Source organism: Panthera pardus, unplaced genomic scaffold (genome assembly GCF_024362965.1).
Source record: "Panthera pardus isolate Hobbes unplaced genomic scaffold, ASM2436296v1 HiC_scaffold_6, whole genome shotgun sequence".
Lineage (NCBI taxonomy): Eukaryota > Metazoa > Chordata > Mammalia > Carnivora > Felidae > Panthera > Panthera pardus.
In genome coordinates, this window is record NW_026526991.1 from 125,353,609 (window position 1) to 125,370,916 (window position 17,308).

At 42.2% G+C, this 17,308-nt stretch overlaps 1 protein-coding gene across 1 annotated transcript in view; it reads left to right on the forward strand.

Moving 5' to 3' along the window:
• Positions 1 to 2,007: 2,007 nt before the first annotated feature.
• Positions 2,008 to 17,308, forward strand: part of CUBN (cubilin) — a 273,842-nt gene continuing 258,541 nt past the window's right edge. The window contains exons 1-8 of the mRNA XM_019460669.2: positions 2,008 to 2,391; positions 2,779 to 2,908; positions 4,051 to 4,146; positions 4,706 to 4,744; positions 7,264 to 7,365; positions 8,775 to 8,878; positions 14,661 to 14,787; positions 15,781 to 15,943. Coding sequence (XP_019316214.2) covers positions 2,279 to 2,391; positions 2,779 to 2,908; positions 4,051 to 4,146; positions 4,706 to 4,744; positions 7,264 to 7,365; positions 8,775 to 8,878; positions 14,661 to 14,787; positions 15,781 to 15,943 — 874 coding nt within the window. The 5' untranslated portion in view covers positions 2,008 to 2,278. The remainder of the gene's footprint in view (positions 2,392 to 2,778; positions 2,909 to 4,050; positions 4,147 to 4,705; positions 4,745 to 7,263; positions 7,366 to 8,774; positions 8,879 to 14,660; positions 14,788 to 15,780; positions 15,944 to 17,308) is intronic.

Below are 17,308 nucleotides of genomic sequence, written 5' to 3' on the forward strand. Positions count from 1 at the left end.
CCTACCCCAAGTTGTGAAGGTTTTAAACAAAATTGGGACAAATGTAACTTTAAAAGAACATATTCAACTGGAGATACCATTTATTGTATTATGTCCCTCGCTTAAAACAAACAAAATAACAAGAAAACTCATTGCGTGACCTCAGTACCCGTCTCAAGTAAACAACATCTTGCCAGTTAGTTTTTGTGGCTATGTTTGAATAGAACAGGTGTGAAGCAGTGTTATGTTTCTTCATAGTATCAAGTATACCACTTTCTTTAAGGGGGTAATTTTATGTAGATACTATCTAAAATTTCAGATGGCACCCCCAAGTTTTTCACAGACTCTTTTTCTAAATTTTTGAAAACAATGAGCCTACATGCAAAGCAGCCTTTTATTTCTCCTATAGCAACAGATTCCCATTCCATCTTTCTAATTCTGGTTACAATTTTTTTTGAGTTTATTTATTTATTTTGAGGGAGGGAGAGAGAGGGGAGGAGATGGGGGCGTGGAGAGAGAGAGAGAATATGAGTGGAGGAGGGGCAGAGAGAGAGAGAGAGAGAGAAAGAGAGAGAGTCTCAAGCCAGCTCTGCACCATCAGCACAGAGCCAGATGTGGGGCTTGAACCGATGAACTGTGAGATCATGACCTGAGGTGAAATCAAGAGCCAGATGCTTAACCAACTGAGCCACCCAGGCACCCTGGTTTCAATTCTTTTTAAGTGTAAAATCTACATAACATAAAATTTATCATTTTAATCATTTTTAAAGTTCAGTGGCATTACATACATTCTCGTTGTTGGGCAATGGTCACCTGCATCCATCTCCAGAACCTTCTTTCGTCTTTCCAAAGTGAAACTCTGTACCCATTAAACAATAACTCCCCATTTCCCTCCCCCGACCCCAGGGAACCACCGTGCTACATTCTGTCTCTATGCATTTGACTACTTGAGGTTCTTTGTGGCAATGGAATCATACAGTATTTGTCCTTTTGTGTCTGGCTTATTTCACTTAGCATGATGTCCTCAAGGTTCACCCATGTTGTAGTGGGTGTTCATTTGGGTTGCTTCCATATTTTGGCCATTGTGAGTAAGCTGCTACAAACATGGGTGTACAAATATCTCTTTGAGTCTCTCTCTTTCTTTTTTTTTCAATTATTTTGGGTACATACCCAGATGTGGAATTGTTAGATCACGAGGTAATTCTGTTTAATTTTTTCAGGAATCGCCATACTGTTTTGTAGTGATTGCACCATTTTACATCCTCACAAAGAGCACACAAGGGTTCAGCTTTCTCCACATCCTCACCAAGACTTTTGTTTTCTTTTGTTTGTTTGTTTATTTGTTTGTTTGTTTTGGTAGTAGCCATCGTAATGGCTGTGAAGTAGGGTCTCCTTGTGGGTTTGGTTTACATTTCCCTAATGAATAGTGATGTTGGTCGTCTTTTCATGTGCTCTTAGGCAATTTGTACATCTTCCTCCGAGAAATGCCTATTTTCTTTACCCATTTTAAAACTAGGTTATTTTTCGTTTTTGTTAAGTTATGGGAACTCTTTATGCATTCTGGATATTAGCCTCTTATCATATATATAACTAGTAAATATTTTTTCCCATTCTGTGAGTTGCCTTTTCACTGTGTTGATGGTGTCCCTTGGGAAACAAAAGTTTTTTGGTTTTTTTTTTTTGCATTTTGAAGTATCCAACTTACCCATTTTTTGTTGTTGTTGTTGCCTTTGCTTTTGGTGTCATATCCAAAAAAAATCAGTGCCAAGTCAAGTTCGTGAAGCTTTCCCCCTTTGTTTCCTTCTAAGAGTATTAGCTCCTGTATTTAGGGATTTGATTAATTTTGAGTCAGTTTTTGTATATGGTGTAAAGTATGGTCCAACCTCATTTTTTTTGCGTGTGGATATCCAGTTGTTTGAGTATCATTTGCTGAAAGGGTGTCTACTTTGTTTTAGTGTTTATTAAAGGTAGCTGCTTCTGAAGAAAGGATTGTTTTAGTGGATGTTTCCAAAGCAGTTGTTACTGTCTCAAAGGTCACACAGATAATGATTAAATTGTGCATCACTTAAAGGTAGATTTTGACCTCTCACAAGTTGAAGAGTACTGAAGATCTAAGATCATTTACCTCCCTCGGGAAGGAAAAGTAACACAGCCTTCCAGGGCAAAGAAGAGAGGACTGAAAGTTGCAGGATATTCCACAGGCCAAAGTACATCTGCCTGGTTTGCTTTCTCTAAAATCCCACACTTGGCTGGACTGGCTTCCTTCTTACCTGACAACCTAGGAGGGTTGGTGAGGAATATGTCCTCACCTTTTCTATGGAGTTTGGTTATTTTGGTGACATTTGCTGAATCAAATGGGGAAGTTGGAGAGCTCGTGCTGCAGAGACAGAAAAGAAATACTGACCTCCAACAGTAAGTAGACACGTGCATCATTGCTGCTGAGGGTGTAGGGCAGTGGGGTCATTAGTTTCCACAAATAGCCAGATAAGCAAAGGTGTAATTTTTCTTGAGGAAAACAATGATGTTAAAAACAAATAGGGAAGAACATTGAGACTGATGTATGGGATTATCTTCTTGTACGTAAATTATTCACTTAGCATTTTGCAAACAAGGCAAGTATGCAATTAGTAGGTGTCTCTAGGAAATTTGCAGGGAAAAAAATGGCAGATGACCAGGGAGAATGTGGTTGAGTTGACCACATGGCAAATGTGTATACAGTCTATGTATATTCAGTGAGAAACTTTGTTGTGTAAAATTATATGCTAATTATTGATGCATTCTCTGGTTTGATTTATATAGGCCTCGAATGGCTGCAGAGAAGGGAAATCTAGTGTTTCTTACAGGGTCTGCTCAAAACATTGAATTTCGAACTGGATCCCTGGGAAAAATCAAATTAAATGATGAAGACCTCGGCGAATGTTTACATCAGGTAAGGCAATGGAAATATATTGAAGTAATTTTGTATATCTGCATATGGTCACTTAATTCAAGAGGTCTATATGAATCCACACCTTAAATCCTTAGCCCAGGGAACATAACCAGAGGTGAGATAAGTCCTAGTGAAGAAACAATGCCCTAGGGTTAATGATGAGCAGGAGTAATTCTAGTAGGAAGTGGCTCATTGTGTGGGTTTATGTCCTCTAATCCAGAGAAGGTACACAGGGTGGTACAGGGGACTCCTTCTCATGAGGATCAAGGAAGGAGAGGGGCCAGAGAAAGGTTTGGATGTGACATTTTACTTCTGCCAGAGAACAGAATTGGTCAATTATTCTCTTGCCTTACTGTTTTCAGTGTTCATTGTTTAGTAAATCATGCTAGTATATCCTTTGTAATGTTGAAAGCTGACATTATTTAGAGCTTTCTATGGGCTATCCATTGTGCTCAGCACTGGTGTGCATTACCTCCTCCAACCCCCACCACTATGCTATGAGTTTGGCTTTATTATTTAAAAATTTTTCTTTTAATGTTTATTTATTTTTGAGAGAGAGAAAGACAAAGAGTATGAGCGGGGGAGGGGCAGAGAGAGAGGGAGACACAGAATCTTTAGCAGGCTCCAGGCTCTGAGCTGTCAACCCAGAGCCTGATGCGGGGCTCAAACCCATGAACCATGAGATCATGACTTGAGCCAAAGTCGGACTCTTAACCAACTGAGCCACCCAGGAGACCCCAGCTTTATTATCACCCCATTTGTAAGGGAGGTAAAGGAAACTTTCAGCAGCACAGCAACTTGCCCAAGGACACCCAGTAAATGACTGAGTCAAGATTTCAAATCCAAGCAATCTGATTCCACTCCAGGCCTCTCAACAAGCACTCCAAATTGTTATGAGAAAAAATGCAAATGGAAAGTACCTTGATAATGTCGTTCCTGAAAGGGGTAAATGGAATTATGCCATGGCTATTTTAGTCTGCAATTTATTATACATGGTATTGTTTTGAATTTTATAATGATGGGCAAGATCTTAGTGTTTAAAATAGAACAGTACTCAAATTTTAAAAATTTTGTATCTGTAACATACACATGATCTTTTTGCTGGCAAGCATTCTCCTCCTCCTTTTTCTTTTTAAAATTAGATCCAGAAAAACAAAGATGATATTACAAGTTTAAAAAGGAGTGCTGTCAGTCTGCCTCAGAATATCTCCAGTCAAATCCATCAGCTTAATTCTAAGGTAAGTCTGACATCTACATCATTAGAGTAAATAGCTCTCCTTCATTCAACTTTGTAAGCATCGATTTCTGCAGGTGATATACCAACTTTGGGTCCTCTTTAGAAATTTAGCATTGTGATGATGAACTTTCTGGTTAAATGACACAGCTCTAACAGGGGACGTAGAGGTAGCGATGGGCAGAAGGTTGACAATGCTGTGACAAGAACTTGTCGCATAAGTAAGTCTTGCTCCCCCTCTGATAGAAGCTTCTTATTGGTGAAGTGGATGAATCACTGTCGTTTATGAAAATCCCATCACTGTGTGCAGAGGAGCAATGAATCAACTCATCAGTGGGTTGTACTTCTTTTTTTTTTTTTAATGCCTTAAAAAAACGATGTATATGATGGAAGAGAGTAGAAAGGAGGGAAGCCTGGAGGAGAGAGGGATGGGGAGGGGAAAAGCAATAAAAAAGGAACAGACAAACCAAGCGAGCCCCCAGCAGAGGGTGTTAGGAAAATAGGCCAGGGGACAGTAGCACATGTGAAATGCTAACCAATGCTTTCTCTTCCTCACCGCTTAGCTTGCGGATCTGGAGAGAAAATTTCAAAGCCTACAGCAGGTAAGTCCCATAACTACCACTTGGCTGACATCTTTCACTGGAAATGTGCTGGTACCACTGATGCAGCTGGCATTCTCACCTGAGGGTAGACGGGTGATCCGTATCAAGGACTTGGCTCTTTCCCGTGATCCAATTCTCATCGCCGTTTATGCCGCCCAGGACATAGATGAGGAACCCAAGCGTCACATCAAGTGACGGGCCCCGGGTACCTGGGCATGTGAAGCATGTGAGCATGTGAAACCTTCTGAGTTCAGCATTTCACGTGCTCTGCCTCTTAACGTTGTCATTCTTTGACCATGTTATGTGGGCGTAAGTGTGACCACCCAACTTGCTGATGTGTCGAAAGGCTGTGCATCTTCTCCAACATTAAACTCAGAGGCTTGGGGTGTATCACAAAATATTTCAAACTTTCTTACAGGTACATTTGCTGGTAATTAAATTTGAGCAGTTTCTTCGAGCAACCCTTCCATGACTTCACTAGTACATGTTTGTAAACTAGTCCTTGTGATTTTAGACTTCTCACCTGTTCTGAAGTTGGCTGGTGTTTTTAAGATTTTCATAGGAGCTACAACCATCTACCCAGAGAAATGCACAGAATGTCCCCATATTAAAATTTTTGAATAAAAGTAAGGAGATTCCAGGGGTGCCGGGTGGCTCAGTCGGTTAAGCATCCGACTTTGGCTCAGGTCATGAGCTCATGGTTTGTGGGTTCAAGCCCGGCATCGGGCTCTGTGCTGATAGCTCGGAGCCCAGAACCTGCTTCGGATTGTGTCTCCCTCTCTCTCTGCCCCTCCCCACTGTGTTCTGTCTCTCTCTCTCTCTCAAAAATAAATAAGATGTTAAAAAAAAAATTTAAATAAAAATAAAGTAAGGAGATTCCAGGTAAAGAATCCCTGTTCTAATATTCTGGGTCTGTTGTGATGATGCTTCAAGTGTTGCTCTCTACTTTGGTGTTTTAAATTTGGCAGGCAAGTTCACTTATGTATTCTCTTCCTGACCTTGGTAATCAATTGCCCCTCAACCTTTATCTTCTTAGGGAGTAGTTGAATGAATGAAACAAGCAAGGAATCATACCTGTCGAGAAGACACAGTGCTAGAGTTTCCAGTCTCCTAGAGTGCTTCATTATTCCTGTGAAAGGTCAAGAGCTGGAGGCCATGGTCAAATTACTTCAGACTGTATCCCTTTCCCCACCCCCCAGGAGGAATTTTTTAATGATTTTTGGATATAAATGCCTTTTATGCATTCTAATAGGTCAACGCTCTCTGGGTACAATAGTTAGCCATAGTTCCCCATTGTCTTCCTCCTGGCTGCTTACTGATTCCATTTCCTGCTGGGCCCCCATACGCTTTTGAGTTTTAAAGCCGCAGACAACGTTGCTTTTGTATGCCAGCAAACTTCTAATGAGTTGTGGTTAATTTCCTTAAGAGTGTCCTCTGACAAACAGGGCTAATTGTGATCCTGGCACAAAGATAGATGGACTAATGAAAGAAAACAGGCTCCAGAAAGAGACCCCCACATGCATGGTCACCTGACTTTTGACAAAGGAAGAGAGAGATGGTTTGGCTATAAATGGTGCTTAGTCAGTGGGCAACCCTCTGGCTCTCAGTTTCATCTGTAAAATGAGGGGAACAGACATGACTTTCTCTGAGTCACTGAATAAAAAAAGAACGTAGTAATTACTTTGCCCTGTTTAAAAACTTTAATTTTTAAAAATTTATTTTTTCGCCCCATTTTTAGAGAATTAGCCTATGATTAGGCGAAGTTAATAAAATAGGTTTTCTTGCACAATCGCATGTCCTCTCTAAAGAAGTTTTCTTGCCCCCCAGAGGTATTACAAAGCTTACGAGATTGGAACTGGTAGCTGACATACGGGAAGATTCTCCAGGTTATATAGACAAAGGCAGGTCTGTTTGTGATTCTGGTCTGAAAGTCGTCACGTGAGCACGGGAGTGGAGGGTGTATATAAGCCCGCATTTCAAATAAAGGGACTCGGGGTGAGAAGAGTTCAGCCATCTTTACCCATGGGAGGACGGGTGACAGCAAAAGATGATCAGATTTCACATGCTTATCTGGAGGTACCAAAGATAAGAATAACAAAAAAAGAACCGGAATTTCCATTTGGTTTTCTTAGTACAATAGGAATGTCCATTATTATTCCCAGTCTGAAATCTTGACTCTTGTCCACCAACGTATGTTTCCCAGGTGAACAATGCTTTTCCAAAGGGTAGAGCGAGCATCTTCTCCCCTCGCGCCTCATCCCATCCCTGGCTAAATGCTTCTAAATAGCGAAGGAACATGCGTAGACTGAAAATGTGAAACACTTTGTTGTTGCTGTTGTTTTTCATGAGAGAGTTGATTCGGAGAAGAACTTGGGTAATTGCTTTAAAGTAATGGAGGCTGAGTCTCCCTGGAGGAGGAGTGGAATGTGCTTTACACGCGCACCTGCCCTGAAACATGCCTTTCTTTGCTGCCTGCTGAGAGTACGATGGTCTCGCTGACTGCCCTGTCTTTGTTTCAGACGGTGGACAAAAAGGTCTGCAGCAGCAACCCCTGCCAAAATGGTGGGACCTGCCTCAATCTTCACAATTCCTTTGTTTGCATCTGCACCTCACAGTGGGAGGTGAGTCGCTCCATCTTTGGTTGAAAATGCTGGTGAGGGGCGCCTGGGTGGCGCAGTCGGTTAAGCGTCCGACTTCAGCCAGGTCACGATCTCGCGGTCCGTGAGTTCGAGCCCCGCGTCGGGCTCTGGGCTGATGGCTCGGAGCCTGGAGCCTGTTTCCGATTCTGTGTCTCCCTCTCTCTCTGCCCCTCCCCCGTTCATGCTCTGTCTCTCTCTGTCCCAAAAATAAATTAAAAAAAAAAAAAAAAAAAAAAAAAAGAAAATGCTGGTGAGTCAGCATCAGTGGTTTCTTTGGAAGCATTCAGACATGTTTCATTCTCCATCCGAAGTTTCTAGGATTCTGTGGTCTCCTGAATCAAATGACTTACACCAAGAATGCCAAAATCCAAACGGTGGTGAGCATGATTATATAACCCACTGAACATTAAGCCGTCTTAAGGAGGGGATCACTTGGCTGCATAGCTACATGGGAGGGCGTGATATATTGGCTAGCATCAATTTAAATTGTTCAGCACTGAAAGTACTAAATGAATCTTTAAAAAAATTGTTTCTTGAGAGAGAGAGAGAGAGAGAGCATGCGTGCGTGCTCAAGCTCGTAAGCAGAGAGGGGCAGGAGAGAGGGAGACAGAGGATCCAAAGCCAGCTCGGTGATGACAGCAGAGACCCTGAACTAGGGGCTCAAACTCAGGAACCATGAGAGCATGACCTGAGCTGAAGTCCGATGCTCAACCAACTGAGCCACCCAGGCGCCCCAGTACTAAGAAATCTTGACATAGCTGTGTAAATATTCTTGTCCTTTTCTATTAATGGTGAAAATGTTCCTGACATGTGCATTAAAAAAAAAAATTAAGTGAATATTTCCAGGCATAGCTTCATAGTCACATGAGGATTACTTTGTATAAGGATTTGCCTAAGTTTTTTTTTTTTTATGTTTATTTATTTTTGAGAGAGAGAGAAAGAGACAGAGAGAGAGCGAGAGAGCATGGGCACATGTCAGGGAGGGGCAGAGAGAGAGCGAGACACAGAATCCAAAGCAGGCTTCAGGCTCTGAGCTGTCAGCACAGAGCCCAACGCGGGGCTCAGTGTGGGGCTTGCACACACGAACTGCAAGACCGTGACCTGAGCCGAAGTCGGGCACTTAACCAACTGAGCCACCCAGGCCCCCGTAAAAGGATTCTTCTTGTGCAACTGGCATGATTTTACCAAGAGCTCTTTGGCTCCTTTAGGCCAAATCTGAGTTCAAGAGGAAGGATAACTGGATATTAACTAGTATTAGTATTAGCGTGATTGTATTTCACTTGACTGAGGACTTCAGTGGATATATAAATCCTTAAACATATTGTATGAATATTGGCCCCAGATGCTTCTGTGACCCATGGCACCTGACTTCATTCTTTACATGAATGCAGGGTCCTCTGTGCTCAGTTGATGTGAACGAATGTGAGATTTACTCAGAAACACCCTTGGGCTGCCAGAATGGATCCACGTGTGTAAATACAGCAGGCAGTTACAGGTAATGTTTTTCTTTTCTTTCTTTTCCTTTTTCCTTTTCTTTTTTCTTTTCTTCTCTTTTTTTCCTTCCTTCCTTCCTTCCTTCCTTCCTTCCTTCCTTCCTTCCTTCCTTCCTCCCCCCACCCCTGTCTTTCTTTCTTAACATTAGGGTATGTTTTTGAAGGACTTAAACATCCCATAGTCAAGAGCATCCATGAGAAATATATGACTCTTATTTAATGACACACAACTATTTATTTAGATGAAGAAACCCTTGTACGTCCTCAACTCTTACCCCATGAACTCTTACCCCCTTTCTCTGGAGTCCCGGAGGAATGGGAAGAAGGACCCAGTGGCTGGCACAGGGAGTAGGGACAGCATGGGGAAGACAAGGCTGAAGACTTAGTAGAAGTCAGAGCACTGAAGGGGCTGCCGTTGAAGAGCATTAACCAGAAGAGGGCTACCCCACCATACCCACAAGCCCCTGCTGCACTCATTCATTGGAGAAGTGAGCTGCTAGCTTGAGTAAGGATATCTTCAGTCAAGTGCTATGTAAAATGTTGACCATAACAAGACTAGAGACTGAACTGAGGTTTTCTCCATGTAGTTACCTCTCATTGCCTGTCTTGAAGGAGCTGTGAGGCCCCTTACCACAATCATCACAGAGTTCCTATCTTCTGACCTACTCTGTCTAGAGAGTCCTCCTGCTCAGCTCAGGCATCACCCTAAGAAAACGTCCCTTCCCTTACTAAGCTGAGTTAGGCATAACCACACCTCCACGTTCCCATCAGACTGTCTGAGTATTGGTTATTAAAGCTATAGTGGCTGACACATTATCTTTCCACCAAGTCTAGAAATTTTTGGCAGATCAACATCAAACTTACTTTTGTATAGTTCCTTAAAGTCACTTAAAAAAAAAAACTTAAGAACTCTAGACATGATCTTTCCCCATATTTTGGTTGGGCTCCTATGTTCTGTGATTATTAAAAGGTGAAAAAAGTTGATTGTGTTATAACGTGAACACATTCTTTCAGTCCTCAGGGGTATAATCTCAGTGGAGTAAAGAGCAATTGTTTGCTTTCTTACTAATGCCTCTGCTATCTTGTTCTTCCATTCCCTTGTAACAATATCCATCCTATTCTTCCCAGCAAAAATGAGTGCAGTAATTTTGTTATTTTCTCATCGTTTGTCAAAAAAGGCAGTCACAATCCTTCTCTTTTTCATTTAACTGACCCTTTTGTTCTTTTGATCTGATCTTAAGATTTTTTGCTCATTCCAAGTCACAAACTGAATTCATTCAAACTTCTGATTTTTTCATGAGCTTCACCATTGTGCAGAACCAAAATCAATCACCTCTGACTTAAATTAAGTATTATTTTATTGCAGAGACTTCTGCGTTTAGGACTTTGTTTCCCATTTTGGTGAACCCCCTGACTCCTGCTTTTATGAGCATTCAAGTTTGGGTGAGATCCAAAATGCAGGTCTAATCTTTCATTCCCTTGAAAGCATTATCTCCTGATGTCTGTTTATGGGCACTTATCAACGAGAATTGCTTCTTGGAGACACTGGAGGAAAATTATTCCTAGAACTAATACTTTCCTGTCTTCCTGATATCGAGGAATGTCCTGGAGATTAGATTTCACTCCTGGTCTTCCTGTATCATTACGTGTTGTGGGGTCTCACAAGCCAATAGAATAACAAAGATGTGTAGCAGGTGGGGGAAGACACAGAGACGAAGCCAAAATTGTTTTGTTCTCCCCCCAGTAAATTATTTTTACTCCTGAAAAATGGAAAAGAAAAAAATATACCATAACATAACTATTTGCTGCATGTGAAGGAGTAGAGTTCTTTTTCCAGGCATAAACAAGAGAGAGAGAAAGAGAGAGAACCATTTTTATTTGTTGAGAGCTACCTAAAGGGAAAATTCAACTTTATATGAGCAATATTGAATTCTCTCTTGCACCTTTCTGTAAAAATGCCCAAAAACTCACTATGCTGACTCTGGAAGTGGTTTTGGTTTCTAGCCTCTGTCCTTCATAGATTTGCAGTTAAGAACAGAACATTTAGATCTGGTTTCTTCTTCTTGATGTGAGGATAGTTTATGAAGCTCCATGAATTCCAGTTGATATCTACGAACTAAAGACTCCTATTCAGGCATTTGATGGAGAATTTTTGGAGGAATATCAGAAAATAGAAAAATGTGTATGAGCGAAAGACTAAATGCTTGCTTTGTGGAATCTGTGTAATGAAACAGAGAACATTTAGATATTTTCTTGTGTGCTATTAATTACATGAGATTAAATGCCCCTTAATCAGTAGCTTCTCTGAGGCTAGAAAACTATTTGGGAATCTTCAGTACACATTTGTTAAAGGGAAATGAGCCACTGTTGAATAGTCTGGACCTGCAGAAATGTGTTCATGGCAAAGGGTTTGCTCTGGATTTGGGACCTGCTTCAGCCTCTAACTCTTGGAACCCATTTACTTGGGGAAGGACAAAGGAGTCTTTATTTAAAGAGATTAATAATTCCTAATTACAAAGACCTTTGAAAGATAAAGCACTATGCAGATACTAATTAATTGGAAGCCTTATTTCCTAGGAAATTTTCTGGTAAAAACTTTTTTCCCCAGTAATGAAACTAGGGCAAGGAGACCATTTTCTGTTTCCAGCAATTCCCGTGGCTGAAGTCTTGCCCCCAAAAGCTTCAAAGAGTTAACAGACAATATTTTGCCACTTCCTGATTCTCCTATTGCCTCTTTGTTCTGAAGAATTGATGTTTATCATCCTGCTGCTTACTCTGGATTGAAGACAGCGCTTGGGATGCAGATTTGCTAAGCATGGATGGTGTGTGCCATATACACTCAGATCTAGAAGGCTTTCTAGAAAAAAAACCGCTGAGTTTGTTGTTTGTTGTTTTCTCCAGGAGTGCAATGATGATTAGCACACTTTATTTTATTTATTTCCACTGTCATCACTGGTGGGTTTTTAAAACATGCAGAGTTTAAATGATGAGGACAATCTGGTTTTAGCTCGGATGGTAGTTAGGTATTAAACTCATTACCTCTTTCAGTGAGTCAGTTACGTTAATATTGAACCATGGACTCTAATGCAAGTTAAACTATGACTTTGAAAGTGTATTTGACCTCTTCCCAATTGCCAAAGGCCCTCGCAGTGCTTTTGAAGACTGACAAGCCCAGTTTTGTTCCGCCAGAACTAAATCAGCAATAGAAAGCCATTATGCAAGTGACTTGTGCGGGGAGGTATATAGATGGTCACTCTTTTACTTTAAAGGTCACATGCAGCCACCTTGAGAATATATTTTGCATGCAAACACTGTTATGTTAAAAAGACACACAGAAATGGAAAGTCTTTAACTAACTACCTTTCACAACGTGGGAGCGTGACACAGAAAAACATCGGAGCAAGAGTAACACAGACTTAGGTTTTAATTCATCTTGTGCCTGTTTCTAATTCCGTGGCCTTGGGCAACGTGAGCCTTGCCAGTAAAATGAGATTAATACTTGTCTTTGAGGATCATAGCAAGGAAGCTGGTGATATGCTTCACTGCCTACCCCCCCCACCCCCCCCCCCCCACCGCCTGTCTTCTCACATTAAGTTACATTTAAATGAAAGAAATATACTTTGTAGTTATTTAGCAGAAAGTGTGCGATTAAAATTCATTCATTTTCTCCAAGTGAGAAGGAGGAGATAGAGAGGATTTACCTGCATGTCCAGGAACCAGAATCTCCTCTCAAATCTTAAGTCATTTTCCAATAGTAAAGCACTTACTGATAAGATAAACACAGTTGCCCAAGCGCTTCCTACCAGAAAATGTCTTTAGATGACCCCAAGGTAAAAATAGTGCTCATAGATGGGCACTATTATTTTATAAGAAATGGTGTTATGATGTTGCCTAAGGCGAACAGTTAATAGATAGTATCAGGATTTAAATCCAGGCAATCTTGTCCCATCTGGTCTCGGAGACTCAGATCTCTTATATACGATAGGCTCAGAAAGCTAGTAAAGTTGGTTTAAAGATTTTTTAAAAATCTTTTTTGGTGGCTGGCCGTGGTGGTAGAATAAACTTTCAGCAAGGAAGCTAGCTGAATCAAATGTTCAAATATATGAACTAGTGGGAAGTTCTATTATCTCAAGAATCTAATGAAATTTCCCAAAAGAATAATCTGTGTAAGGACGGGCAAGTGAAGAGAAAAGGGAAGGGGGTATGAGAGGGAGAGTATGGAAAGAGAGAGATGAGAGGAAGATAAATAGTTATACATAGGGAATGAATAATTGAAAAGTTTTTTAAGTTTAATCATCTATTGTGGTTAGTCTATGAGCTTGTCTTAATGAGAAAGGTTTTGAGAAACCTTAATGAACAGGTTTTACACAATGAAATACTGATGTTGAAAGCTGCCTGGGACTTAATTATACCAAAAAAGTATTCATTGGTCTGAAAGTCAGATTTAACTGGACGTCCCGTGTCTTTATTTGCTAGGTCTGGCAACTCTGTATGGAAGTGCGTGAGTGATTCCATGTTTTTACTCTCTGTCTCTGGTCACATTCAGTGACGTCTTCTTCCTTAGAACCCACTCAAAGGTGCCACCCCAGCAATTGTTTCTGGAACCCTCCATGGGCCCATCAAGTTCTGTGCCCAGAGTGTGGCTCTGGATGCTTCTCAAACAGCCAGACTCTCATTTCCCACACTGTCAATCACACATGTGTCTTCATCTTCGGACATGAGATGAGTCCCTTGTGCCTCAGCAAGATTGTTAAAAGAGCTTCTTTGCCTTATAGAATGGCCCCTTTTCCAGAATACTCAGAAACTAGTTCATGGCCATGCAGACACTCCGTGTTCCTTGTCTCTGATCCTTGACCCCTATGGTCACCTTCCCCCATGAGGGCCAGTGCTGCTCAAGGCAGACAAATGGCAACTCCGGGCCTGGCTCTCCACTCCATCGGATGCCCTCAAACCTGCGAAAATAGGCTGAGGCTCTATGACCCCTCTGTGTCCTTCCCATTCCCACCTGCCTTTCCCATACCTTCCACATTCCCTCGGAAGCTACAGTACAGATAGAAAGCTAACTCAGCAATTTGAAGGATGACAATAGTTTAAAACAAATTTCCTTATTTGATTGTTATTGAACTGAAATCTTCTCAAAGCAAAACACCCACTGCAAGCTTGGGTATTATGTCAAATTGCATTTGTGAGTTAAAGTGTGGCTATGAAAGAAATGTTATTATCTAAGCTACATCTCTAACAGATGGAACTATTGCCCTTTGTAATACGATAATATGGATTGCATACTCTGAGATGTGGACGTACCATTGTCTGTGGAGTTCTACAATCCCAGAGAACCTTTGGGAATACATCAGCTCAGTCAAGGTCACCTGTGCTTACTGGAGGGTCTGGTTGGATGGATGATGAATGGACTTGTTGATCTCTCCCTTTACCATCCCCAAGGGACTCCATCCCCCTTAGTTTATGAATGTCTGACCTTTGAAAGTGCTATTTGATGACCTGATACCAGAAGAATTTATGGTGGCAGTCTTGCCCAGATAGTAAGTTGTGCCCCTCTCTTACTTCTTGAGAGAGATAACGCATTCACTCAACCCACTGCTTGAAGCGGAGCAGAGTGATTTTCCTCTAAGACTCCAGCAAGTAGATCTGGTTTTCTAGTTTATGATTCCACGTGAATGTCATTGACTTGTAGTCGGACTTATTACTTTTCTTTAATTGGTGCTAAGAAACAGGCACTTGTGCTGAGGCACAGGCGCTGACATTGTGCTCTTGTGTAACCAACAGGTGTCTATGCTCCCCCGAGACACACGGCCCCCAGTGTGCATCCAGATACAATGACTGTGAAGGGGGCTCCAAAGCACTCTGCGTCCACGGCATCTGTGAGGATCTAGTCCGAGTGCAGGCTGGAGAGGTGAGTCCCTCCCAGAACGTGGCTTCGTGGAGGGAGTCACGGTTGCTATTAGTCCCTTAGCCTGCATGTCTGTAGAGGAGCATCGTTCTGGCAGTGTTCCAGAGAGGAAGGTACTTCCTGCTCTCAGGGGGGCACAGGTGAGGAAAAAGATGAGAGTTGTCCATAAATAAACAGAAAACTGGACGCAGAGGTGGTATCATTATAGAAATTACTGCCTTTTTTGTTTTTACTTCATAAATCTCTCTGTGAGACATGACCTTCTCTTGGCCTCGCGAGCTATAACAGTGACGAGACATGGAAACACCAAGGCCCATTCTTGGTGGCAGCACGCAGTTCTGAGGAGTCTGGATTTCTTTCTGGCTCCGGAGCACCTTTGAGTGCTGTGGACCCTGAGTTTGTCTGCAGACTGCCTGACTTCTCCCTGTGCTCTGGATCCTGACAACCTTGACTCCTGACCCTCAAGAGCACTCAGCATACAAGGCCCGCTTGGCCTTGTATGAGACCTTCAGGTCTTTATTTTTAGTTCTCTCTCTCTGTATATTTTTAAATGCATTGATAGAAAATGGTTCCTTTCCAGTGATGGTGGGAGGAGGGAGTGGCTGGGAGGGGAAGGAAAGACTTTCAAAAAGGAAACAAACAGAATGGATTTTCCAAGGTCTGTGCCTCCATGGGTGTTTTTCCCTCTAAAAACATAGCGGGCTGAGTGGATTGACTTTAATTATATTGACTTACAGTTCTTGATTGTTGTTGCTCTTTCCCTGGCATCTTTGGGGCAAATTATAGGTTTTCCTTACTCTGAAATAAAGATGTTTCTCTTTTTGCGTGGTCGGGTCTAAATGCTTAATCATATGGGAAGAAAAAGAGAAGCCACTCAATTGGCCTTATGGAAATGAACGCTAGAGGATAAACAGTCGGGGGCTTGGTGAGATTTTCAAAAGCTTTTCTTGCTTATTTTCCTGATTGCTTTGATTCACACTCTTGTCATTCTGCCAGCCCATGTACAGCTGCATCTGTGACGCGGGGTGGACGTCCCCGCCGAACAGCTCGGCCTGCCTGCTGGACATCGACGAGTGCAGCCTCCAGCCTGCACCGTGTTCCACACTTGCCCAGTGCTTCAACACCCCAGGCTCCTTCTACTGCGGGGCCTGCCCGACAGGTATGTGGGCTCGGCCACGCCCAGCCAGGCAAGGTGCCAGAACAGCTTTCCTTCCCCGGCCAAAAGATGAGGAGACCGTTCTTAGGAAGCATCCCAATCCCATCTCAGGTTCTATTTCCCTACATCGCACTGCAGGCCGTCTTCCTTCTGTAATAATTCAGCCTCAGAAATCAGAGGGCCAGAGCCAAACGCTGGGGGGCAGGGTTAGCCGGGGAGGTGGTGAGGTCAGACATCTGATCCTTAAGGCCATCAGCTGACTAGACCTGCTCTCGTCCCACCTTACTGGCCAGGTGTTTGTACGTAGGCAGATTAGTTGACCTCTTAGTGTCACCTCTAGAGCCCCTGTAGTTCTCACCAGGGCACGTCACTGGAAGGCCCTGTGGCCTTGCTGTAAAGAGGGATGTCTGACTCCAGCTCAGCCCCCCAGAGACCGAATCTCCAGGCCAAGTCACTGAAAACGTGGACTCTGGACTCAGAGACTGCTTGGGCTTGAGTCCACGCTTCATCTCTCACCATATGAGATCATTATCATCCACTCAGTGCATGTTTGTAGAGCCTACTATGAGCAAAGAAAGCACTTGGTGGGTGCACGGTAAGCAGTTTACCAGACCTCAGGGAGTCTTCAAGGCCCGTTGGCACTCCTCGTGTGTTGTTAGAAGGTGGAACATGTAAGAGAACGTAATAGCAGCTGTTCTTCCATGAAAACCTCACTGAGACACTGTGCTAGGCAAATTTCGATTCTTACAACTGTGATAAAATCAAGAAATGTTAGAAATTAGTATTATTCCCACTTGAAATGATAGGATCTTGACACGCGGAGAAGGTAAAGAACTTGTCCCAAATCCCATAGTTGGGATTCAAACCCAGATCTGTGGATCTGAGCTGAGCTGCTGAATAGTCCATTGTTCTGTCTGATCAAGGGAAGCACACACACCAGTTGCTTCCTTTTGTGACTGTTGGTTTAGTGACTTTCTTCATGGTACATGGTTAGATCTTGTGTAACTAGAAAGAAATTGAAAAAAACCACGTGAAGACTTTTTCCCTCTTAGGTCTCAGGGGCACATAAAATTAGCAAATAACCACATTCTTGAAGGTAATTTGCCAGTGACAGTCTTTAAAAACTAGAAATCGGAAAAATAAATTATTTGAATTAAAGGATTCTTCTTTATATCGTTGTAGAGAAAAAAGAAAGACAAAAGCTTTTTGTTTTCCTGTTAATGACCTTATTTTTTCCCTGCCTATTAAAGTAATACATGCTGCTTATAAAATATAAAGAAACTTTAAAAATATGAAAATAAAACAGCAAAAAATACCCAGAGTCTTATCACTCGGAGGGCCACCATTGACATGTGGATGTGTTTCCTT